Source organism: Syngnathus typhle, linkage group LG12 (genome assembly GCF_033458585.1).
Source record: "Syngnathus typhle isolate RoL2023-S1 ecotype Sweden linkage group LG12, RoL_Styp_1.0, whole genome shotgun sequence".
Taxonomy (NCBI): domain Eukaryota; kingdom Metazoa; phylum Chordata; class Actinopteri; order Syngnathiformes; family Syngnathidae; genus Syngnathus; species Syngnathus typhle.
The window spans coordinates 2,483,092-2,510,276 of record NC_083749.1 but is presented as its reverse complement, the minus strand read 5'-3'; the positions used below and the strand labels follow the sequence as shown (position 1 = coordinate 2,510,276).

The 27,185-nt window shown below is 42.9% G+C and overlaps 1 protein-coding gene across 4 annotated transcripts in view; it reads left to right on the top strand.

The window, feature by feature from the left end:
* Positions 1-7,283: 7,283 nt before the first annotated feature.
* The window catches only part of rxraa (retinoid X receptor, alpha a), a 54,501-nt gene continuing 34,599 nt past the window's right edge, over positions 7,284-27,185 (top strand). For 2 of the 4 annotated variants that reach the window (XM_061292454.1, XM_061292453.1), the window contains exons 1-2: positions 7,284-8,062; positions 18,830-18,943. In XM_061292454.1, coding sequence (XP_061148438.1) covers positions 8,035-8,062; positions 18,830-18,943 — 142 coding nt within the window. In that variant the 5' untranslated portion in view covers positions 7,284-8,034. The remainder of the gene's footprint in view (positions 8,063-18,829; positions 18,944-27,185) is intronic. The other 2 variants (XM_061292456.1, XM_061292455.1) reach the window with 1 other exon arrangement.

Genomic DNA, 27,185 nt, shown 5'->3' with positions numbered 1-27,185 from the left:
GGCGTCACTCGGCGTGAAACTGGATGGAAAATATCACTCTGCTTCGTGGTGAGTGCATTAACATTCAAAGGCCCAAGTGGAAATGTTGCAAAGTATAAGTGAGGGGGGGTCATATAGGGTCCATTTTCTTTTTGCCTCCATGTTGAGCCATATTTAGAAAGATGCAGAGAGGGGGGGGGGGGGGGGGTGTTCAGTTGAGTTGTGTGCTCAATTCGAAGGTGGAAAACGTGATTAGTTTTTCTCCAAGTCTTTATGCATACAATATTGTTCCTTTCCTCTGTATTGCAGCTAAGCTTCTTTTCTCTTTTCCCGTCGAAAAACAAAGGAGTGAATTATCACGGGGAAGAAAATAGGCAAGCTTGTCTTCCATTTACGTTGAAACTGGAGGATTTAATGTATTTTTTTTTTTTAAATAATAGATGGATGAAATCGGAATTTATAGTATTAAGTGGCTCTATCTAGTTGAGAATCTTACCAGGAATTTGCATTTGGTATGCACTAAAGAAATGAAGGGATAAATTATGCAGATGTTAGTACAGCAAAAAAAAAACATTATCTTCAAGAATATATCATTTTTGCATATTTTGATTTTATTATTTCTAAACAAAAGCTTGAAAAACAATTCAGTTTGTTTACACACCAGGTAAGCACGAGTGTTTTTTAAAAAAAAAGTATTTTGTGGCCTCCCTTGATGCATCCTCAATTCAGGGTCTGAGATTTTTTTATTTTTTTCTGAATTAAATATTCTCTCTCATCCTTGGTGTTGAGCTATAAGCGCTTCAGGTTGGGTGGGGGAGGAATGAGAGAATGAGTGTGCTCATTTCCTTTGCCTCTCTAGGAAACTGGATATATTTAGAAATATGCACATTAAAGAACAAAACCCCCCTCACTAAAGCCATGAAGAGATAAAAAATATAAATATATATTTTAGACTGAATCCCATGCCTGATAAATCATGTTATGGAGGGAAAATAACAACTAGGGTAGGGGACTCAGGAACGATAAGCAGATGGAACCCTTCGTCCATAACTGTTGAAATACTTACGTCAACGTGTGCAGATGGTCCGATTTGTAACTTGTTTTGTCATCTTAAAAAATATTTCAGTCTGTCCTTTTTGTGGATGCCAAGGAAAGAATTAAGTTTCTGAGACTCTGAAAATTTTTTGCTGAGGCAGGAGTTGGCGAGTCAGAACCGCCGTTGGCGTCATTAGCAGTGAGTGGGGCGACGCGACCCAAAGCAGCCTTGGGCCGCTCATCTGTACTTGTCACCCTCTCGCCGGATTCATTAGTCACTGTCCAGATGACGGGACCTCTTGTAAAGGATATTTCACCCCATGTGGAGAGCCAAGTGTCTTCGTAAATAGGCTGCTGACCTCCAGAGTGCCTCCGGTCTGGAGGGGGCAGGGTGGAGAGTGGACAGAGATGGGCAACGGAGGGGCATAGTCGGGTCTTGTCTTTCTTGGGAATCCTGGGAGCTGACCCGCCCCTGACCCCCTTCGTACAATGGAGTTAGGCGATGTATCGGTGACCCCGCGATGAAGTATATCCAGGAGTGATGTACTGAGTTGGCTGGTTGTTGTTTTGGGGCAATGGAGGAGGTGGAATAAAACGGAGTGGGTTCTTGGCAGCGTTTTGATGCTATGTAAATGACAACAACGCTGTCAGAATGGAGCTAACTGTCCAACAAGCCTTCATGTGACGGCTGAATCCACTTTGATGTTGACGTTTTTTGCCTGGATCGTCACAGTTTGATGTTCATTTAATGCAACGCTGCGGAGTTGCATTCACTAACGTTAAATTAGATACACTTTGATGATTAGACGGAATCAGAAGCTTTGGACTAAAAAGGGATTTGAAATATTAACCTTATTTTGATTGTATTAGAGAGTTTGGCATTGGAGTTTTCCACCTACGCAACTTTCATGCAAATATGGCGTCTAATTAAAAAAGTGTCTCAAGAGTGCGGGGTTGGTCTTATTGCAAAATAATAAAAGGGGCTCCACCAGTAAAGCTGCACCATGTAATCCGAGGTAGAAATGGGCCGGTAAATCTCTGATTGTCTTGCACTTTAGCTGCAAATAGCTCTCTCTCGTTCGTGTGCCCTTTTGTACTCCTCGCAAACTGTGTTCAATCGCATTATTATTACAGAGAAAATCATTCGTATTAAGCCTCTCGCGCTGTCATTTGCATCGCAATTGGAGCTGTGGGCTGTCAAGCAAGCGTGGTAGGACATAAGATCCATGTGAAATGAGATTTGCATAAAGAGTGTTGCTCTTGTCATTTATTTATTTTCTTCCACACAAAAAAACATCAATAAAACAAGCCAAACGTCTGCTGACTCGGTCCCGGAGGCTGCGTCAGACAGGTGTTGCTCAAGGAGTTCGTCGTTGATATGACTATTAATAATGACCTCGGCAAGTTTTCAGACACAAGGGGGGGGGGGGGGGAGATATTGCTTTCTTTCCAATGTTGTCAGAAGAGCCCATGAGGAGCATGTTGTATGTAATACCAAGAGATTCTTTTTTTTTTCTGGCTCATTCAATGCCCGCCCAGTCAAAATGGATCTTTGACATCTATAGCCGTCAATGGTGCTGAACGATTTAGTAATCCTGGCCTGTTTTAAAATGATCACTGCGGTCGATTCAATGCCTCTGAGGTGAGCAGGGAAGTGTTTATACCCAGGAGCAGGTCGGTTAGGGTTAGGGTTAGGGTTATAACCCTAACCTATAGGGTTAGGTAAGTGTTTAGACCCTGGAGCAGGTCTGTTTTTGAAGGCAAAGGATAGTGGTAGAAGGGTGTGTAGACGGAGAGGAAGAGGGTTCATCACATTTGCAACAGGACAGGCTTCCCCCTTGAAGTCGGAGACAGTGGTAGGAAGCGTCCAGATTTATGACGCTTCGTAGTCGGCTATTGTATCCGCCTTCACCATGGCGGTTGACCAGCAGACAGACAGAGGGGGAGTGTGAGACGGATCGTAAATCACATGGAGAGTGTGGCTCAGACATACACACAAACACGTCCAGCCTTATGCTAGCAGGACACGTGAGAAGGAAGGGCGGGTTGATGACTGGATAGAAAGTTTGGGATTGTTTGGAAATGAAAATGGCTGTTATTTGAAAGCCAGTTAATTGCAGGAGACAAGCAAACCAAATATTTGGAATCAATTATTCTTGATGAACTTCCGACTGTCACCCCTTGTTCCAAAGTGAGGAAATCACAAGACTCCTCTTCACTCTCATGTTCCTCCCCGTGAAATGACTCTCCCTGTCTCTTTCAAGCACCATTAAGTCCATTTCCCTCAGAGGTAATCAGGGGATCGCTTAACGTGCAACCTTGCACACGTTTGCACCGGGCGGAATCATTTAAGCGGCGCATCCTCGCTTTCATTCATGTGTTTGCCAGAGGTTATTCCAACCCCCCCCCCCCCCCCCCAGGGTTGTGCCCGCTTGGACTCTGACCTGATTGAATCACGCATCCTTGCCGTGACTACGAGTGCCCCCTCTTGCTAAATGTGTACAGTGTGAACACAAGGCCTCAGTGGGCAATGTTTACTTAGCTGAAGTTCAACAGTGGTGCGCTCCCTCACTTATGTACCGTATTTTCACGACTATAAGGCGCAACGGACTATAAGGCGCACCTTCAATGAATGGCCCATTTTAAAACTCTGTCCTTATATAAGGGGCACCGGACTATAAGGCGCACCATTAATACCTCATGTCAGATTTTAAATCCAAATCAAATCATTCTCCATTTTATCTTTTTTATTTTAACTTCAGACGTAACAAATGACTTTATAATCGCAAAATAATGATCTATAGTCTTTTTGATTCATGATTCATAGTCTTCAGCGGGCCACTTATGATTGATTTCATGACACGATGCTTCGGGCCAGTTTCAATTTAGGAATTTGGTCCATATATAAGGCGCACCGGAGAAAATCGTAGGTTTTTAGGTGCGCCTTATAGTCCGGAAAATAGGGTACTGTATGTGGCAGGACATCACATGTTCTGCATCATACAGGAACTCGGATCACGTAGGAATCGTGTATGATTATATTTCCTGCAGTGATTATCATTTGCTAGTTAAAATCGATCCATGACGTCTATAGGCGTGATTGGTAGTGATGCGGAATAACATTTCGTTTGCATTGTATTTCCTCATTTTGCTGCTTGAGTTTAGGGGAAAATAATAGTTTTTTGGCACGTTAGCATACAATCCTGCTTATTTCTGGATGTAGCGTGCTGGACTTTGGGCGAGAGATGCGATAAACCAAGGACTGGACACCAGCCAATCGCAGTCAACAATCACAGTTGAATAAACACACATTATATATTTTTGAAACTTTTTTTTAACTTTTCAACCTTGGAGTTGGTCCGCTGTTCATGAGTTCAACATATTTCATCAGCAAACATAGAAAAGAGTTGGAGCGTTATTTTAGCTTTATTTATGAGTAGAGGAGTCAAAACACTACTTTAATGGTACGTCAACATGAATTTGTTCAATAGTTTATTTTTTTTAAAATATAGAGACAGATTGTTTATGTTTTATATTCCTCACCATTTATCACCAACCAAAAAACATTTCACCTCTTTCAACACAAATAATTCACCATCCTTGTCTGTTGGCATCAGCAATTCCATCATGATGCAATAATACCCGACTCACTTGTAAGTCAAAATATACTCTGCAAGGATGGCGATTCTCGCCTTGGCGATAAAAGCGCCGTCTTCCAAGTACTGATGAGATTTATTGCACTGTCTCTTCAAATGTAGCCAATTTCACTTTAATACCATATTAAAGAATGATGCATGTCTTTGTCTCGCTAGTCCCCGCTCTGAAGCCAGCGTACGCTCCTGATACCCGCTGATGTAATGTTCAATATTGATAAGTCGTGAAAACGCTTTTTCCAGTCGTTTTGGTTGAAACCGCTACATTTGTGCTTCTGTTGGGTCGCCTCTTCCTGCCTCTGTGTCCGTCCGTCTCTAATGTCCAGTGTGTCTTCCGCAAGGGAAGTTGCCTCAGTGTTATCCACAGACAAAAGCCCTGACCCAGGGGTTAAGGAATGTGAACCCAGCGTTGTGACGATCAAGACTTTCCCTCGGGGCGGACATTGCTGAACACCTCAGCAAACACCCGAATGATCTCACATGATTGTATGCTCCTCGGCACACTTGACCTGCAATTTTAAATGATCTCCATGTTTGCATGGTGATAATAAAGGCAGTGAACTCATTCATTGCCAGTTCAGCACATATTCATATTTGACGTCTATTCTCGTCAATGGCGGTGAATGAGTTAAATATTGGATTTGTTTTTAAGGGACTTTTTTGTAATTAAAAAAATTAATATAATTTTGCAACCAATCCCTAATGAACCAAATTTGTTTTGGTTACTTTTATGGAGCTGGAATAAAAAATATTGGGACTATCGTTTTAGTTTGGTCAAATTAATTAATTATTACTTAAATTTGTGTGTTTTTTTTTATTACCGTATTTTCCGCACTATAAGGCGCACCTAAAAACCTCAGATTTTCTCAAAATCCAACAGTGCGCCTTATAATCAGGTGCGCCTTATATATGGACCAATATTGAGCCACTACAGCAGGCGTGTCCCAAGTCCGGCCCGCGGGCCAAATGTATATATCTTATATGTGGACAACGTTTTAAAATGGGTCATTCATTGAAGGTGTGCCTTATAATCCGGTGCGCCTTATATCTGGACAACGTTTTAAAATGGGTCATTCATTGAAGGTGCGCCTTATAATCCGGTGCGCCTTATAGTCCGGAAAATTCGGTATATTTTTTGTTTTGACATCCAAAAGCCAAAACTTTCGACTGATAATCAAGACATTAGTTTCAGCTTTTAAAGTCTCTCATGTGTTTTGCTGTACATTCCTCCGGATGGGAAACCATTGTCATTGCCACCAAAACGCCCATAATCACTTTTACGGATGAGCTTGTCATGAATGCTCAAAGTACAAAGGAGACCAAAAGGCCCTTGTCTCATTTATCACCCACTTTAAGAGAGGCAGAGAGAAGAGGGGGGGGGGGGGGTGCTGTCAAAGCAACCATAGCAGAGTTAACCGTAACAGTGGTGGTCTCTCGTCCCCCGAGGCTCAAGCCCAAGTGGAGGAATAAGACGAGAGGAAACGGCGTAAAAGATAAAATGCAATAAGACTTAAACACAGACAGGAGACCTCGGTTAGAAGGGTGTTGTGGAGCACCAAAACATCCCCTGGAGAATTTATGGCTGGAGGTGAAAGGTCAGGGCGCTATTAATCATCACGCACGATGAGGATTAAATAGCTCGGGCTAGCGGGTCGATGAGAGAACCTGTTTTGAAAAAAATGGTTGCGTCTGTCTTCTATTACAGAGTGGAGAGCCCCCGAGGCTACGCAGCGGAGAAGTTTGGCCCCTCCCACCCGACTCTAATGAGCATTTGTGTCACTTGACATCACATTGCAAACATTGCGGCACCTTTAAAAATCTCAAGATGGATGAAGGGAAAAGGCTTCCAAGAGTTTTACAAAATGACACTCACCTTGAATGAGGTTTTAAAATATTTTTTCAAACAACCTTCTTTTGATCTTCGGAGTGCCGTGCGTTGCATTAATTATGTATCACGCCTCAGTACAAACTTAACAGCAGCATGCTCATCATAAGGAATGGCGGATGGCTGGAGGAGGCACGTGGACGCCCTACATTGCTTCTGCGTGCACAGCAGAGGCGGTTTTAGTCTTGGAGGGGGGGGGGGGGGCACAGTTTACAAATTGTAATCCTCGGATTCAATAAGTGTTTTTATTGTCTGGGGGCAAACCGACAGGAGATGCCGGTCGAGATGGACGGTGTTTAAATTAGGAGGAAAGCTGTCGTGGTGGGAATGTATGGAGGGAGCAGAACAATGCGAGTTAAGTGGTGGAGAGTTGGCAGTGGTGTAATGCAGGAAGATTTATGCAAAGTCAACATGCTGCTTCTTGTTGAGGGTTTTGCCGAGGGGAGGGGGCGGGAGGTTGTGTGCATCTGCCCAAACTTTTTTGAGCATCCAGAATAAATTCATAGATATTTATGCCGTGTTAGCAGATTAGCGAGTTAATGAATGTAGAGACTGGATTTCCCCGAGGTAAAAAAAAAAATAGAACGATTCGCCTCATCGAGTACAATCGGATCTGCAAATTCGGATGCCTCTCAATGGAAAATCGATTAAAACAAATCGTCACTTGATTCGACCTGCTCGGATTCCGATCGGTCGTTCGGGACAATCCGGACTTTTTTTTTTTTTTAAACGAACTTCTCGATGGTTAAAATTATTCTGCTGTCTTAATTGTAAATGAGAAACTGAAAAAAAGAGAACAAATCCATCATTACACAAGTTCTCTATTGGATTAAAGTCTCCAAGAACCTCCAACAGGACTCCCTGAGGGACACCTTCTCCAAGTCCACAAAGAACATGCAGAATCTCCACACAAAGATTCCAACATGCAGGAACATCTCAACTTAGATGCAGCGAGCCCACAACTTTAGTTCAACAGATGTGTGACCAGGTTAAAATAACACCAGATAGGCAGTGAGAAGAAGAAATAGCTGCTGGAAGTCTTTGCGTTGTTTGGAAACCTTAAACTGCAGTGGAATTGTTTTAATCTCAACAGTAAAATGCATTTCCCTCCCACCCTGAAACATTTTCACTCTTTTTACCCGATTTAAGGGTTCACGCAAAGGCTTCGCATGGCGTCGCTGCAGTGTGATGCGGGTCTGTAGGAGTACCCCCTGCGTGGGTCCCTTTGCAGTGCAGATCCAGTAGTTGGACTTGTGTCGAGAACACGCGAGGCAGAAGAGAGGAGTACAGCGGCGGGGTGAGCAAGTCGAGGTAGAAACGCAACATCGCACGAGACTATTTGACTTTTGCAGCCATCAACTGGAAGAGGAGCACGGAGAGCAACAACAACAACACCTGGCGTGGTGGACTCGAGCCGCCGGTGGAAAAAGTCCCGAACGACCGTCTCAGCTGGCATGAGCTAACCGAACCCACCAGACAGAAATGGAAACCAAACCGTTCTTGTCATTGGGTGAGTTTGGAAATTGCATTGTTTATTTTGCAAATGCATGCTGTTATCTTTTATTTTGATTTATTAATGGGGGGGTTTGCTTGAAATCTTGTCCCCCCCCCTTGTCGTGTGTTCGTTGCTCGCTTTTTTTTTCCCTCCTCACTCGCTCTTTTTTTATGACAGCGAGTTGCCAAGCGCGTCCGCACGCCTTGAACTCGAGCATGACCGTTGTTGTTTTTTCTTCTGGAAATGTGAAATGTGTATTTTGCGGGGCAAAATAAAAAAAAAAAAAGACAGAGTCGCTCTCCAATGCTGATGACATTCCGCTTTGAGTGACAGAGTCGCTCGGGATAAGATGTGCGCGCTTCTCGCGTGCGCTTCTTGGATGAAGTTTATTTATATATCAAAAAGAAAACAATTGATATTCTCGCACTTTAATTATTAGGACAGAAATTAAGATTCATGGCAAAGCTTTGTGTTTTAGTCACTATGATAACACCCAAGAGTTTTTAACTCAGTGGGCAGGGTACGCTTTTAATTTTGGGTTCTGTGTTACGTAACACTACGCTTGCGTGTTTTCTAAAAAAAGAAGAAAAAAATCCGATAATTTTGGGATTTTTTAAAAAAAATATTTAAACATTACCCAGGTTATAATCAAATTATTTTTAAAAACTGTTTTGTGCGACTTAAAGTTGCTTCACCCTTAGGTCAGAGATTCTGTGTGGAAAGGGATATTGCATTATTCATTTTTTTAAATCGTGCGGGACGGCTTTGACAGTTTATCATGCAGTGTTGTGGAAGAGCCCAGCAGGGGACTAGAGTTAAGAATTAGCTTTAAACTCTACAAGTATCCAAGCTGATTTGAATGCATCGTCCCCGTAGAAGTCAAATCCTACAACCGTTCAAATATTAAAATAAATCAAGTATCGCATCAGTGTCTTTGAAGGATTCCTCGCTTCCACGCATTGCATTGTAAATCATTAAAGCCGTATGCTACTGTACGCTTGTCAAAGTGACCCTTGTCCCCTGAAGAGGTGATGCAGCAAAACGCTCGCGTGTTACAGCTCGACATGTATAATCAGTCCCCTGTCCGCGTCACGGACATTCACGGGACTTGTGGGACTCGGGGCGGCCTTCTTCAGTTACGCTCCCCCCCCCTTATTTTGCTTTATTGTAGGGACATTGTATCTAGTGTCTACACAGAACGGAAAAGGACTTAATTTATCAAAGTAGTCCATCTGTATGCCTGTCAGCATATCGAAGTGGAGTCTAAAAGCAAGCTGAGGTTGATGCCATTATTAACGTGATGGCGCTCATATTTTCCCTCAAGATACATCACATGCTGTGTCAGCAGTTTTCCCGTGCTTATCCGCCTGCGCTAATATCGCCATTTCTATTTCAACTTGGTCCATCAAAGGTCCCACTTGGTGGGGTCTGATTTGTTAATTAGCAGCTATCTTCTAAGTCCTTGGGAGTATTGATTAGCAGCTCATTTGGTTATTATCTGTCACGCGGCATTAGCGGATTCTGACGTTTTGAAATGGCAAGTTCACAAATATCAAGTCTGAGAGTTTTTTTTTTTTCAAGGCTCTCCTGCAAGTTCCTTTAAAAAAATTAATGGAAATGTAAATGAACAGTGGAAAAAAAATGACATTTGCGTACAAATGCATTCGCCAAATTTCTCCCGGATTCAAACGACTCGAAAATGCTCAAGGTCACCTCCACTGTCACGATACCAATCAGCCTTATCCTTCGCCAGTGCCAAACAAAACACTTTCTTACCAAACAGCAGTCAATTGGGAGCTTTGTCCTGTCCCCGCTTCCCCATAAACTTCTTTTATTACTTACTAATGAGGCTTTTAGTCTGCAATCAAATTCCCCTCGACAGTATTAGCTACTGTGTATGATGCTATTTTACTTTTTTTTTTTTCGGCTGAGGCATACAAACACTCAGACATGCATGACCCCCCCAGAAAAACCAATGAAGTTCATAGTCTTTGATGGGAAAGTGAGATTTGTGTGTGTGTGACATTCCTTTTTTGGCTGTAACTCAGGAACAAAGGTAATAGTGGGAGAGGGTGTCCGTCTTCCGGGAGGGGTGTGTGTTAGTGTGTGTTGCATGGAATTACAGCGCCCAAAGCATTTGGCCAAGTTTGTCTTTTATTGCCGTCCAGTTTTGTGTTCCTGATGTGATGCCTTCGTCTCCCCCGCCCCCTCCCCTTTTGAGAGAACAGGGCTGCAGCTGTCATTTTTATTGGGGCGGGCGAGGAGGGGGGGGGGCCGGTTTATAGCAAGACTTAATGGTTTAAAGTGACAGCTCTCTCCTGAAACCCCTACGTCTGAATTTCACCCGTGAGGCTTTCGATTTCAATGAAGAAAAAAAAAAAAAAAAGACAATGCGCCCACTTCGATTAGGCACTCGTCGCTTTGCTTAGCGGTCGAACGAGAGTCGGTGATGCAGAATCACTGACGGACTCAAAAGCTCGTTAATTATTTGTGCAAAAAAAAAAAGTTGGCCTTCACAGGAGGTCTTTATTGATAATACTTGCGGTGAACTTTGCACCTCAAACTTTAACCTTTGCTCCCCATCTGTTCTATCATGTCGGGAATTTGCCTTTAGCGTCGTGCCTGTTGTTTAAAGCGCTTCAAGACTTTAAAAAGTTTAGCTTCATCTTCTTTTGGACCTCTGATTTCCATATTTTTATTTGTCACGGGTGTTGTGGAAATCAAGAGGCAATCAATCATTTTTAAGTCATTGATGATGTCGTTGTTGCTCCTATGAGTGAAACCTTGCTGCTGTTTTTTTTTTTTTTTCACCCAGCACCAAGTTTATTCACACGGTCAAAATTGTTGGTACCTTTCCGGTAAAGGGAAAAAAAAAAACACTGTGGTCTCGGAGTCTGACAAGGCTGGAATTTCCCAAAATGTATGTACTGTATAGACAAGCCAGAGAGCTTCTGGGAGAATGTCCAGATGTGACAGAAGTTGAATTGTTCCTGTTAGCTCAGTCAACAAATGAAGCATGCAAGGAGTGTGAATCTTAGCGATGGGGAAAATGAAGCTTCATATGTGCTTCATGAACCAGTTGTATTTTTTGACTCTCCTAGAGGGCGCTCTCAATGCTTTCACCAGTCATCCGAGGACGATGAGGTTTTTATTTCTCGCCTCCTCGAAAGTCTGCATGCCTCGTCTTCGCACTGTCGGTATTCAGGGTGCGTCCGGCCGATCTTTTGAAGTCGAAGCACAGTCTCTGTGGGAATTTGACCGGATCACACCCGTAATTCGCATTGAGAGGAAGGTCATCTCGCCCTCCTCTCGTCTCTCTTCCTGGAAGATGAGCCAAAGCGACAAGGGACATCAAGCACATACGTGAGAAAGAAGTGTAAAAAGCAAATGCACAATATGATCTAGTTGTGTTGTGACATTCAAATGCTGCCAAGAAAGCATCAAATCAGTAGCTGTCAGAAGCCTCTCCTCTTTTCTACTCCTCCACATTCCTCATCTTGGCATATTTTAGATAATAAAAACAAGTGTCTAATCTCCCTCTTGGATTGCGTGGATGTGTGAAGACGACTTCTGTTTCTTGCCTTCCGGAATCACGTTTGAAGCCTTTCTTGGTCGAATGACTTCATATCAAGTGACATCTAAATAATATAGCTTGCCAGTTATATTGAAAATGTTCATGTTCTGTATATCGATCTATTCTTAGTATATTGATTTTTCTTTATGGTATGCTAACAGCTAGGCTAGCTTTGAAGCTAATGTCTTTTTTTATTCAAACCTTGCCAATACCTGCTTTAAAAAAAAAAAATCCAACAGCTGAAAAGTATCACATTGCATTTGTATGTTTTAAGTGTACAGTAAATCACGATGGTTCTCGTTTCTTGCGCGGAATTCACCGCCGCGTTCAGCAAAAATGTTTCAAACCATCTTTCGACACAGAGATCACGTTTCCACATCAGTGCTCGCCTCGTTTGTTGTTCAGACCGCTGTGTATCTCATTTCAGCCTGATCTTTATTCTCTTGCAAAGTGTTCTTCAACTTCTCACAACGCCGCGGTGGGACAACCTTATTGCTGAAACAAAAACCTATTTGTGTATTTCTCAAATTGCCAAGCGAAAAAAAACCTGAGCTAACAAAGTTTCCTTATGTAGTCTGTTCCGACGCTTAGTCCGAAAACCTGATGAACTGTTTTTTTGACGCCTGCTGGTCTAACATGTTCTTACATCCGCCCAGACTGTGTTACCCTATAGACTCAACACACACCTACACATATGCACACACAAACATAGACACACAGTCTGAGCGGTGATCCAGAGGTTTTTTTTTTTGTCACCTATGGTTAGACACCTTGCCAAGGACGCCTGGTTTTAGGAATGTTCTCCAGCTCAGGAAGGTGCAAGGGTGCTAACGCTGCAAGGGGCGGAGCAAGAAAAACACTAGCATCATTGCAACTTGGTTTTAAAAGATGAATAGACTGCTACTGTACATGTATGTAGATGGCACCTGTGTGATAAGTTCTGGAGCTTGCATGCATGTCGTGACGTTATGCTTGTGTATGTGGAGCAGCTGAGAACCAGAATACGCTGTCTGGAAGAGGCAAGGTCGGGAGGTTGTGGCTGGGTCACGCTCCGTGGGAGCGCGGCAGCCTCTCCAGACATGACAGCAAAGAGGCCGAGGAGGAAAGCGAGATTGCGAACGGAAGTCAGAAGCTGTTGTTATTCAGCTTCCCTCGGTACTTAATTCATTGACTGGCCGCGGCCAACGTTACATGGGAGGTAATTGTTGTGAAGAGTAATACGAGTCACCTCATCAGCTGAGCGCGTATTACGTTGCCGCTCCTTAAAATAGGATCCTTGTGCATGCTAAGTTGCTCTGGGGGGCTATTATAGTCTTGAGTTCAAATCAGAGAAATGAAGGAAGGAGGGGTTAGTGTGTTGGTGAAAGGAAAGGAAGGAATAAATGGGATGGACACATCTGGATTTCCTCAGCGCAATATTTGTGCAGCATCTGGAACAATTCCCTGGAATTTTGAGGGTCCCCTCCTTTCAGTTATGTTTTTTCCTTTGCACCCCGCACCCCTCCAATCCGGTTTTCTTCAAAGTCTTGCACCTTGATCCCCGCAAGCACGTAAATATTCACGTTGAAATGCATGTTGGGCCAATGCAGACTTTATAGTGACTCAAATTGGACCCATGTGACCAACTCCAGCCAGGGCCCGGCTAATTAAGTGGCACTGGGGTGTGAATTTAGACCTTTTCCAGACATGGGCTTAGCACCAGCCCTCATAAAAATGGAGGGGGAGACTTGAAGAATTCCCCACCTTCCACAGAAAGTAAACCCTTGCTTGAAAAACACTTCTGGTGCCGTTCTTCAAAATCCACTAACCTGTCAGATATTTATTTTTAAGACTAGTGCGAAATTATATTAACAGCTTATTTGACCAAGGCGAAAATGCCAAGGCACGGGAGAACCTCAGCCGTGAGATCACAGGAGCACTTCTCTCTCCCCTCGCCGCCTGCTCATTAGCGATGAAGATTTCGACAAGCTCCGAGCACCTCCCGCCTTACCTGGGTGAAGCCCCTCAGGAGCTCCCTGGTGTTGCTGATGGGCAAGTAGCTTTGAGTGAAAGCCAAAGCGAGAGAGCATCGAGGTACATGCTAATGCGAGCGGTGAGATCAAAAGGAGATGTCTGATGGTCTCCCGCTGATCTGACGTTTACTGACGACGGGGCCCCTCAGGGAACCGTCGTGCCCGCTGCTTGGGTAGAGGGCACTGATCAGACATGATGGAGGAGATAGAAATGCAGATTGGCTTTGAAACTGTCTTCTCTGTTGTCTAAGTCCACAGATGTGGGCCCTGCACCAATGTGCAATATTTCCCTTGCGCCTTCAGTTTATTGTGTGACCTCACTCTCGCTCATCCACTTGACCAGCTGTGTATCTCTCTGATCCAATTTAGCATTGTTGTTTTGGACCATATATTTTGAGTGGCGCACCATTGTTGAGCTCTAAAACGATCTGACAGTTTGTCTCGCTTGGTCAGTAATTGTTATTTGAGTTAAGAGATTTGAGCCCTCCAGGCAGCGTTTGTATTTTTGGATCTGCCCTATGCGGCAATGGCTCAGTGCCTCTCGCAGCATTGGCAGGTAAATACGCAGTGATGTCATCGGTGACATTTCGATGGAAGGAGTCTGCAAGATGTGACCTGAAAAATGGACTAACCTCTTGACTCCGAGTCCATGGCAGTGAAATGATTGCATTGAACTTGAATCAGATTTGAATTTTCGGAAGCCAGATGCGCATTGTGGCCAAAAAATTGACCTTTTATGTAACTTTGCTCACGATACTGGATGACTCTACTGTTGTTTGGGTTAGCTAGCCAGCTAGCTCACTGTCTCGCTAGCATTCACTGTCTTTCTGCACATTAAGGGAAACAAACCAGGGAATTAAATGAATTACATTTTTTCGCATTTCGACATACTACATAAGGCGCACCTGATTATAAGATGCATTGTTGATTTTTTTAGAAAATTAAAGAATTTTAAGCGCGCCTCGTAGTTGGAAAAATACGTTATAAGCCCCTAAAAATGGAACATCCTCCTTTTTTAACATTTTACTCTCCTACGCGTAGGAAAATGGAGAGAATATTTTCCGCTTGTTATAATCTTCTGTTTTGAGGCTGTCTCACACTCAGTGTTCACTCCTGTTATGATCTTTTTCACGCTAAGGCTTTTGCTTTGTTTCACGTCTCAGAGGCAATGGCTCATTCTAGTCTTTAATACTCCCGTTTTTTGTGCTCACTGAAAAGCCGTACATCCCACCAGAATACGGTAAAGCATCACACTAGTTATATTGAGCCTCATCCCCCGCGGAAGAGAAATAATTTATAAAATGAAATCTACATTTGTTGTGTAAATGACCACATGCTGTAGGATATTTAATCCCGCCTGCAGTCGATCCCAGTCATGTGACTTGACCTAGTTTTGTTTGCCTCCCTCTGCCTGTCTCTCGTTTCGTTCTCTTCCTGGCCCTTTCACTTTTTTAAACTGATTTCTTTCTCCATATGCCGTCCCTACGTTTTTCGGCATGTTCCGTATTATTACGACTGTAATGCTTTGGTTTCAGAATCGATGTTGTCGCACTGCTAAGTACTCCCGATCTTACCTCGTCGGTTTTCTGCTGACTTTCATGTTTTCGGTGTCATGCCCTTCCCTTGACTTGCGGGTCAATCCATCATTCAACCTACCATAAAAACTTGTTGCTTTAAAATACCTGCTACATTCCTTTGCCGGTCAGACATTTCAGCTATGGATTTTTCGAAAAAAAACAAATCTGATATTGCTCTTTTTTTAAATAACGTGCCGTACATTGACTTGGCTAGGTTTTACTGCAAGAGAAGCTGTGAAAACTCGGTCAAACAGGTTTCTTGGCAAAGTCTGGTTAGATGACGTGCTGACCCCTCGGAATGTGTGGTATGTGTTCATTCTTGACGAGCACACATTTCTGGAGTCATACTGTAACCTACAGAAAATCTGAACTGTCTGTGAAAATGAAAACAATAATTTAGCACATTTTATGATTATGGCTCTCCAGGCTACTTTTTGGACGGATTGTTTTGATTTTTTTTTTTTGTTAACTATCAGCCATTTTTATTCTGGACTTTGAATATAAGTGAAGCAGCCAAGTTGGAACCCAACATACTGTGTATTTATTTTACCGTGACATTAAAATACCTTCATTGAGTTTTAAGATTTGACGCCTTTGACAAGATGATTACAATATTTTTCTCTAATGGAGCTTTACACGTTGGAACCCTCTTAGTCCCTATTCGGAGTTAATGCATTCATATTAAAGGCAATTGTAGCCACAGAGCAGGTTCATATACTCTTTCTTATCCGGCTGCTGATGTGACTCATACTCGATTTTTTGCGTATTTGATTGTTTTTGCTTTCAGTGAAGGTTGATGCAAAACAGGTGCAGCGCCAGATGTTTGTGTTTCATGTTTTAAATTATGTACCGCTTCTATCACGTATGATTCTTACTGCCGTGATGTGCGTGTCATCATGTTTGACCGTTATTTATTTAATTTTTTTATAGTCGACAATCTGGATTTTCTCATTTTTTAAAACATGAAGTAATTCAAATCTGAATTTATGATAGAAACTTGGACAAAGTTTGATTATTTGAGAATATTAACGAAAACGTTCAGAATGGGTCAACGATGTTGCGCATGTTGGATTAGGCATGAATCAAATTTGATTGGTGAATCTGGGTCGGATTTTTTGAACATATTCTACCAAGGCAAGATTGAAGAATATGGGCAGCACTGCAGGTTCTTCGTTGTGTTGTTCTTGGGTCTGTTGTATTTATTTACATTTTCAACATGTGTTATTCTGAGATGTTCTGTGCTAAAGTAGCAGTGGGGGGGGGGGGTTAATGAATGGCAGAATATGTTCTCCTGCAGAGATGCTAACTTGGGCGTGCAGAGCCCATTTAGCGAGCGTGCTCCCGAACCATCTGGTGGGAATGAGGCAGATGAATCGGGCACAGGTCGCAAAAGCATTTTCACCTCAGAGCATCTCGACACCAATGTGTTCCATCTCAGTGAGTCGAGCTTTATTTTCAAACATGATTCGCTGGAGGTAATTCTCTTTGATCGCTTCATAACGTCCTCTATGATGAAGGCCGAAACTAATTGCAATGCATATTTCAAGAGAAAATATGACTTTTGATGCTGGTTTGAATCACTTTGAATGGAAGATGATTATAAGAAAATGTTGGAAAAATATCCAATGGCCATCCATTAGATGAAGACTTGACAAGATATTTTCTCGACGAGGAACCGCCCTTGATTTCAACATTCTTGTCTGTTCCCGAATCAAAGCAGCTTCTTTGTGCCCGTGCAGCTTTTTCGGGAGTCCAATCACCCAAATTTGATTAGAGTCGTTTGCCTGAGCGCCGGCGGGCCCGCCGAGTCGCCCCCTCGTCGGTTTATTCGCCCCCGAGAAAGGTTGTGATGTGCGGAAGCAGACTTTGAACTGACCCATTTTGTTTCTTCCCCTCTGACCTCGTTTGGCAGACTCTTTGGGTTTCTCTTCCTGCAACGTATACCCTCATCTACCCACGATGAAATTTTCTTAGTGATGAACGCGGAGGGTAAATAATTTTGCCGTCTGCTTAGCGTGTATTGTATTTTTTAAGCTGCTCTGCTCAGTAATAACAGTCCTCAGGCTGAGGTTTAATGGGTGGTGTTCGGTTTTCTGCGGAAAGTTTGCCACCCCACGGCAACTGCCAATTCCGTTACTTTGTATCTTTCAATGACTCAAAGCCAGCATTGTAGAGAAGTTGGAGCAGAAACGTGATTGTGGTCGTTTCAAAAGTGTCACACCTTAACTCTTGCAAGACCGTCACAAAAATAGTAAGTCATTCAATTAATATTTTTAGGTTTTAATTGCCAGAGCAGATTTCAACAACAGGAACAAATGTGAAGAGAAACGCAATCTTGAAAGTGATTTGTTTTTGTCTGAAGATGACAATTGTGTCTTCAAACCAAGGTCTGGGCATCTGCTTTTCTTTATTATGTCTTGTCTATATCTTTATATCTTATATCTTCTCCCAATTCAACCACAGGAGAGTGTGATATGCCCTAAATTTTTTACGACACAATTTTTCAAATGACTTTAAAGTAACTTGATGCGCCTTATAGTCCGAAAAATACGGTACTTTAAAGAGTTTTGCCTGGCTGAAAAACTGTTTTTTTGTGTGTAGTTGCAAACACAAAGTAAAATAAAAGACCATTGAAAACATTTTATTTCTATTTTATTTCCCAAACTTGTCAGGGTTGCTTCCGAGTAAAATCGATTGCGTAAGTGTGGGAGAACGCTCGAGTCTCTTGTACAGGACACACAAAAGGAAGGGCAAACTGTTTTTTCCACAGGTTGTCTCATCACAAAGAGGCTCGCTATGGAATCTCTACCATGTCCAATGACATTTGAGTTGAAAACTGTGGCGATTGATGGCTCTGCTGTCCTTCTGAGCCCGACCGGGATATGTTTACCCTTAAGTCCATATAGCAACGTTTTTTTTTATTGCACCTCAGAGATACATTAAGGCTCCGGTGAACTTTGACCTTGGGTTTGATCCCCCTTGGCAACATGGAAGAACAATCACTACAAGAGCAAAGCTGCCATACCTTAAATGCCTCAGTGTACTGGATTTCATTGAAAGAAAGTCTTGTAAAATCTGAAACCAATTTCACTGATGTGTTCATGATAAATAATTATTGACACAATGTACATTCATGTCAAATCTATGAATATGCAGATCCTAGAACTTGTCCCTGGAAGTTTCTATCATGCAGTTCTAACAGGATCTTCTTTGCTTAGAAATGAAATACAAAAAAAAAAAACGATCAAGAGTTCTGTGATCATGGTCGTGCTGATGCGTCTAATGATCCCATGCCATGAAGCTCTTTTAATGACTGGATGTGTAGCAACCATACCGATCTTGACAGCTACTTGAACATTTTCTCACCTGTTGCAGCGATAGCGTTCATGACAGAGCTGTGATTTAGATAAGATTTAATGCACGGGCGGTACTTTACCCGCTAAACCGGTGATGACAGCCGGAGCTGAACCGGCACGAACATGTTGAAGACAGCGCATCTCTTTTATCATTTAGCTCAAGGCTTGCAGAGTAATGCCCTGTACTTACTGTAATTTACGATACACATGTGGAATGCTTTTTGTGTGTGTAATAATCATCGTTTTTTTTTTGTTTTCCGCAGGGTTCCTGAAGCCCCAGTGCTCGTTAGCTCCTCCGATGCAGCGAGGCCGCTCGAACGAAGCATGTTCTTGTTTCAGCGGTATGTGTTCCCTGCATCAGCGACGCCTGTCCTCAGGTAAAGATGTCCATCCCCACCAACCTGTTCTACCTGTGTGTTGGTTCGATAAAATAGAGGACAAAGCGCTCGGTGAATAAAAAAATAAGGAATGACCTTAAAATGTGTTGATTGGGGATAAATTGGCCAGCAGAAAATAAATGTAATGTATTTGTCAACATAAAAATTTATATTTTTTGCATTTTTAAAGCATAGTATAATTCATATAATATTAATATAATTATAAATATTATAAAATAATTGTAAAAGTAATAATCATATAATTAATTTTAAAATATGATATAATTGTTTTCTTCAATTAAAAGTATTATATATATAAATAATATATAAATACTGAAGATACGATCTGCATTTATCACTTTTAAAATCAGATAATATAAGATGATAAAATCAACTTTTACATGGGTGTTTGAGGCTGGAAGTGGAAAAGTATTGCGTGTTTCTCCTGCCCGAAAGGTTTACCTTGGGGCCGTTTTGGAGACAGCACCGTGCTTGCTTGGCATGATTTACGGCGTGTTTACATGCGAAGGCCTCGTGATTGACGCGCTAACAGAGGTGCTCTGAAAACGGTCTCGTCCTGAATGCACTTCACTCATCACGATCGCCGTGCTCGCTCTGACATCATGGCAAACAGAAATGTCTGTTTTGCATCTAGTCATTGAGGACGTTCCAGCTTTGAACATAGTTATTGCCGACGCATTCATCACTCGTGAAGTCATGCAATGTCCTGTGACTCGCCGTGTCAATATCTTGCATATCATGTAAGCGCTGTCATTTTTCTTATGTCATCGTTATCTCATCTGTTGACAAGCCCAGTAGATGAAAAATGGGATAGCCAACATCCATAATATGTCGAAGCTAATCCCTGAAGCGTTTAGACATGTTTCCATTCTACAAGTGGCTAAAACCACTTGTAGAATATCGACTCGGGACATCCCCAATTGCAGACAGCATTTTTCATTTACCAAAATTGCTCTTTGACTCCATATAAAGCTTTTTCCTATTGCTAGAAATGCAAATGTGAACCCTGAGCGAACCAGAGCAAACGTGCGCACTTTATATCTTTCTCACTTTGATCTGGACCAGGCTCCTGAATTACAAATGCGAAGCCTGAAAAGTCAAGAGGATATTTGATTTCTCTTTTTCACGACAGCTGCTTGCTACTGGACAAGTTTGAGCATGATCAGTGAAGAGTTCACTTCCCAGCCCGAGCTTTGTCTTTGTTTTCTATTTCTACATTCGGAGCGATTGCTACATTTTTTTCTTGGCCATGTTAAATACGTTTCGGGGGATTCTCATTGAGAAACCGCTCGTAAAGAAAGTGAGGTGAACCCCTCCGTTAGCCAAACTTTATCGAGCCTGTAATAATCACGGGTCTAATTATGGAAAGTGTTTCTATCAATTTGAGTTTGAGTGATTGGGCTCCAATCTCAACATTTCACTGGCCCCGTTTTAACCACAATGACAAGCTGCTGCGAGAGGCGTGTAGCGGTAAGCTAGCAGGAGGTTTCTGGGAAGGATCGCTCTCGCCCCGAGAGCCGGATTCGGCGGTGATACGCTGAACTCCGGGCCGCACACTGATGTGGCTAAGCTCTGGTTTCAGAGGTTTGACATTATTTTGGCGCTTCAAAAACAAACTTACTGGAAAGGAACCGTGAGAAAAAAAAAAACCCGCGCGGGATTTCGCACTACACGGGGATCGCCGGTTATCGAATGATCCTGCCAGAAAAATGAATCAATTCCTTTCTGGAGTTTGTGTCGAATGAGGTGAGCGAGAGGGATGGCGTCAAAGAAAGGACAATAAAAACAGGGCTTCTTGAAAGCGCTCACAATGCGGGCCTTGTACTCCGATCGGGTCTGTCCTCATCGAGCTGAGTGGAGGAATGGAAAAGATTATCCGCAGGAATGTCTGGGGTGCCCTCAAACAGAGCGGGCCGCACGAGCGGCCAATAGGAAAGAGGCCCGCAGAGCGGCAGGCTAATTTTTTCCTGATGAACTCAGCCGCCTGCTTCACAATGCAGTCTGATTGCCAGGGCTGAATTCACATATGGTCCCTGTTTGGAGTGTCCGACTGACAGACTCAATCCTGCCTGGAGAGAAAAGGGGGTGGGACTTTGGTTGGGTGGACATGATTATTACCGGCTCCTCTTTTTTGCCTTCATTAGCCTTGGAGGTGGAGTGTTCACTATTCAGGTTTCTTCTCGTTCCTCTTTGTTTGCGTTGAATAAGTAACAATTACGCAGCGCGTTCATGTTTCCAGCAGAGCCGCTTTGTTTCAAATCTTCCCAATTATTTCGGATCTCATATTTATCGAGGACCAGACACAAATGAATTTCAAGTGAGGCATAGCCTCCGTTGTGGAGAGCCTTTCGAAGTGTGTTTTTGTAGACCTTGCGGTCCACACAGCAGGGTTTGAGAGAGCAGAGCTCGGGGAAGGTGGTTGGGAGTCCAAGAGAGGCTTGCATGTGGGGGGGAAGGATTGCATGAAGTTAAAGCGGCCCCCATCTTCTCATATTTCCCATCGCGGGGTCCTCCGGAGGTGAGGGGGGTCACCGAGAGGGGCCTCGTTAGCCTCAACGTACTCCGTGCGCTCTAATTGGCTAGCCTGAGTCAATGCTCCCTGGTTACTTCCTGTTAGGTCAGAAGCCAGAGGGGCCAGAGAGTGCTTGGCTGCAGATTATGGGCCCGATCATCAGCACAGCAAAAACTGTTTTGATACAAAAGCCCCAACTATCATATCTCATTCTTTTAATGAGCGGGAGCTGACTTGAGACCAAGGGGACTGAGATTTGGCACAACAGCTGCCAAAATGTACTGTTTTGATTAGCTGTGTATATATTATATTCGTATTACTCAGCAGACGTTGAGGAAAACTCCAGTCGCGCTCGTTGCTTTGTGCTATCCAACAGGGAGTGAAAGAATCTCCATAATCTTCGTCCATTTGTTTGATTCCCCCTTGTGTGTCGGGTCCCGGTGGCCACGGTTGACCCTATGCTAACAGCTAGTGTACATCTGCAGAGGTGAAGGTCTCAGAGCGATGGCTATCGTCCACGGCGGGTCACTAGAAATCATAGCGACTAAGCCTTTGATAACTCCCTGAGCCTCTAATCCCCCTGCAGCAGCATCACAATGAAATGCTATCTCATTGTTGCAGCGCAAATCCAGAGCGAGGGCCGAGGGCAGTAGACAGCAACGGACAGACGGTGCATCGGTAATAGACAGATCTGCTTAATTTAGAGTATGTCATCATTTTAGTGTGTCTCTAAGTTGAACCTGACCCTTTTTACAGAGTTTTACAGTGAAGCGCTTACATCTGGAGGGGGGATTTTGCTGCTGCATTTTTTATCCACATAAATTAAAAATGTTCTTATTCTTCAAGTCCCACGTTGGCTAACGCAGAACAATATGCTCATGGCTGCAAAGTGTGTGATGCTCCTGAACTCTATGAGCTAATTAGATGAAAATGTAGCCGACGTCTGGATGATTTCACGTTCGCTGACAGTTGATAGAACAATGACGGTTACACGCTGTGCTTCGAGTCTTGCTTTCAGGACTTGAACGCAAGTGCCGTGTTTATATATCCGTGAGGGCGACTAAGTGTTGAAGGGCAGGAGGCTCCTCGAACCACGGATAAACATTGGAGCATAAGCTGGTTACTGTTAGAAAAGAGCAGTTAGGTCAGCTTTGCTAAACTGGATAGCATAAGTCCGCACACCCCTGATCAAGCTAGGTTTCATCATTTGTTGCTAGCTAGCTGGCAGGTTCAGATCACCTGACCCTTTGCGTCTCTCTCCGTCCCACAGGACGAGAAGCCAGAGAAGAAGTGAGGAGGGGGCTACTCTTTGTGTATTTTGACACTAAAGTGGTTTGACATACTTGGCATTATAGCTGGCTGAGCAGCAGGGTTAGGGTGATGAAGGGCAACAGAGTGCTTGATCAGAATGTCACAGAAAATGCTCTCGACCGGAAGTCAGAAAGGTAGCTAGCTTCCACCTCTGCGCCCACAGAAGGACAAACAAGGAATTTGCCCGCTCAAGGTCGAAAGGTGTGATATTTGAATGTGTGTGTGAGATATTGTTGGGTGACAGAGTACCGCGCTCAGACTGTCACATGTCCCTGCTGCACAGCAACAGGCCCACCCAAGTGTGTTAATGCAGCCTAGCACGCACCGTACAAATGAGCAAAGTGTTTGCATCCCCCACTTGGTTTCTCCACAGAGAGCTCCGAGCCGAGGTGCACAGCGGAGCGGTGCTAAGGTAGCGGCTAATGGAAATATCTTGTTGTAACTCTGTGGAGGAGATTGGGGCTGTGGTGGGAACTCAAATTAAAGCCCAAAACATGAGTGAAAATTCGTATTAATCGTCCTGCAACGAAATGGAACTAGGTCATAGTCAACGCAAGAATACCTGAGGCGTCGCTTTGGGAATTGTCGCAAAGAGTCGACCTTTTGAGTAAATGGAAATGCGGGATGGTGTAAAGGCTGTGTTAAAAGCCGCGCAGGCGCCTCTGGGACATGGCGTCATAACTCCATGGCAGTCATTGACATTGAGCTAATTGACTCGTGTCGTCGTCGTACACCGACGGTGACATGACTTCCAAATGAGGTTAGGGAAAGGATGAGTGATGGAGAGAGGAGGGGCTGAGTACAATGAGGGATGACGGTGAATAGGCCCAGAGCCGAATGTTAAAACTAACGCTTTGAATTCGATCTATCCATAATCTTTGTTTAGCTAAAGTCGGAGTAGTGCGGTGATTTTTTTTCCCCCCGACGATTGATCAGTTATGACTTGTCCACCTTTGCCTTGAAACTTTTCCAGGGAGTGGTAAAAGATAAATTGGAGAGTGTTGCACAAAATATTATAAAACCATCTAGTATATGTGGGACAATAAGGAGGTTCATTCTAGAAACAAAGAAAATCATTTCCATCACATTTTCTGCTGCAATTTGAAGTATAAAAGTGGGCAATGTGTCCTTCAAATAAAATATTCTTGTTTCAAATTGTTTTCCTCCTTTGTTTATAGCAATTTTGAAACGTTTTTCACGAGCGTACATGTAGTCTAAGATTTGCTTTATTTCTAATACCAAACACATAATTGCAAGGCTTAAACACTACAGCAATGATTAATTTTCTTCTCCAGATAATGTGAAATTAATTACTTCATCTCGGGAAAAAAAAATCCTCATAACATTTGTCAATAATTCCAAATAAATTACCATTTGAAATGTTCAGTAATTAAAGAGGTCGCGAGGGGTTAGGCAGAGTTCACGCACCTCGGCAATCATCTCTTTTCAACCACCAACGTTACATTTTCAAGCCTTAAGATCGGTCCAAACTTCGTAAAGCTCACACGTTAGGTCAAACGTTTCCAACACGTCGATACGGCCAGTTTAATATTCTCTTTGACTTTGGCAGCAACCGAAAGGGAGTATTGATTTGAGCAGGGATTGCCAATTAATTTTCCAAAGAGGCCATGCGAGAAACTGGAACAGTTGGCAGTCGTTAACGACATGCTAACCTCAATCGTGTCCCATACTAAGATAAGAAAATAAAATTTCCAGCCTCGGCATGATTGAAATCCTCCCAACGACTTGTTTAGTTGTCTTAGCTTGGCATTTGTTTTCTTAAGTTCGACTTTCATAGGCGTAAAGGAAAAGAAAGTAAGCAGTAACTGCTGCCTGTAACTTCAGTTTCTAACGAGCACGTATTTGTGATTATTTAACAACCCTCCCCGCCATCTGCTCGGTGTATTGGGATACACAAGCAGGGCACGTGTGTCTGAGCTCGATGATTACACAAGAGCCGACTTACTTTTGCGTTGGCTGACACTGATGCGCCGCCAATTCCATTATTCAAACTTAGCTCGTTAGTTGAAAACAAGAAGCAAAACAAGCAGACGGATAGTCACATGTACGATATAAAAAGGAGGAAATCACAGACTCTTTGTGTGTACCTGCTGAGATCGCATAAGTCATTAATAGAAAAACGTGTACAGATGTTTTTAACTCATTCACTACCATTGACGAGTATAGACGTCAAAGATCCGTTTTAATAATGTGATTGCCTCGGTGTTGAACAAAAAAACGATGACATTAGCACACGAGTCTTTCCTTTTGCTCCCAGTGGTAGAACAACGGCTTTAAAAGACTTTTGTTATTTGACTGCGTGTTATCACTTATATGGTTCACATTATCTGAGAAAGTTTGACTTTGTCCACTTTGAACGGATTGTAAAATGTCAGCTGAACTTATATTTATCTGTGTATTACCTCATGTGTTGGATCAGCAGAATTCAGGTACAGATTACTTCATCGACAATCCGACTCGGTGCGGACTGTGCACGTTTTCCTTTCGCGCGATTTGATTTTCCGAATACAAGTCGCACTTAAAATCCTTAAGTGTGAGGTTGTTTAATTGCACAAACGGGGTTTGTGTGCATTTGATGGGCAGGAGGTATTTAGAGTGGGAGTGGGCGAGTGATGCGATTGTTAATCCGACCGACCGAAAGTTGGCAGAAAAGTAAACAATAGGCTTAGGCACATTATCCTTTGCAGGACTTGCATCATTACTTGCCATGTTTACATTCCGCTGTGATGGAAGCTATATGCTGCATCTTAAGGTTCAATTTGTCATACGCTGACTTAATTAAAACCAAGCTAATTAGTATTCATTCAGTAGATAGGCCAGACTACACGAATGCCACGAAGATATAAAAGGCACTTGAGTGACACTCAAGTTATTCATCATTATTAAACAAATGTATTACTGGTATTAAAGGCAACTGAACAAATGTGGGGAAATAATTCCTTCCGTGGATGAGCACAAGAGAAGGAGGGAGCTCTCCTCTAATTGGAATATTTATAGAAAATATCCTTGAAAGAGGCACTAAATTTGGAGCTGTGGCTTCGGGCTGTGTGTAACATCGCTCTTGTTTTATCTTTAATAGGGGGCATGAGTTGACACAATTTGCAAATTCCCCCTCCATTCACTGTACATACTTTGCATGATACAAAAATATTTCTGACCAGTCAGCTGCTTGAGAGTGTTTCATATTCCATAGACTCAACTTTTGAACATTCAAATGCTCATAATTCAAATTGACTTTGAAATACAAGCTGCCGCTGATAAATGACAAGGAACTTTTTCACCGAATGCTTTGACCCGGGACCCCGCTGTAATGTTTTCCCAGCTCCCGATGTCATTTCTGTGAGGGTTGCTTAATGTGACAGACTGTTTCCTTCCCTCGGTACACTTTGAATTGCAGGGCAATTTCTTAGTCAAACGCACGGGTTGCTAATGATCTGTCAAAGCATCAACCGTGCGCCACATCTGTGTCCACCTTTTGTCCTGCGCCGTATCCGTGTTACTTTGTAATATTTCTCTCTATTTATTTTATTTATTTTATTTATTTTATTTATTTTATTTATTTTATTTATTTTATTTATTTTATTCTACTCCCCTTTATTTTTTATTTGTTATTTAATTGTTTTATTTGTTTAGTTATTTTATATTAATACTTTTTTTATTTATCAAAAGTTTCTGTGGTCACAATGATTGATCATTCAGCCTGTCTTGTTGACACAGCGTCCGCCTGTCATTGCCCAATGGAGACGTTGACCTTTCACGCACAGGGCAGCTCACCCTTTTTACCTCACATTAGTGCGGGGGCCGACGACTCAATTGGAGCCAATCACGCGGCAAATTTTGTTGACGGTAGCAGAAAAAAAAATACTCAGGTCTGTGCGAGTGGTAGAAAACGCGATGTTTTCCTCTGATGATTCCGTCCATATAGTTTCATCGCCCCTGGCCAAGGGCTTATTTATTGAGGCGTCCATGTGTGGAAGACAGAGACTTCCTTGTGCAGTCACCATCTCATGAATCAAGCGGTCTGGTGATCTTGTGACCTGCCGGTCCTTCTACTCTGTAGTGGAGTTCAAAGGTTGACCCTCGATCTTTTCCCAAATATGCTGTTGAACCGCAAAGAGGATAGGTGGAAGATGGCCCTCCATGACTGGAATTCTACTAGGCCATCAAATTAGTTTAATCGGAGGTACTACAGTTTATTTACTGTATATTTGCCTTTTCAACGCATTGGTGGCAGCTTAGTGAACAATCGTTACTGCCGTGGATTTTCCCTGACAGCGTAAATAAACAGATCCAAACAAATCCAGCTAACTGAAAATATCATCCGAAATCTTCTTCAATTGGCCGTGATTCATTCCATGATTGCTGTCCGAACTCTGC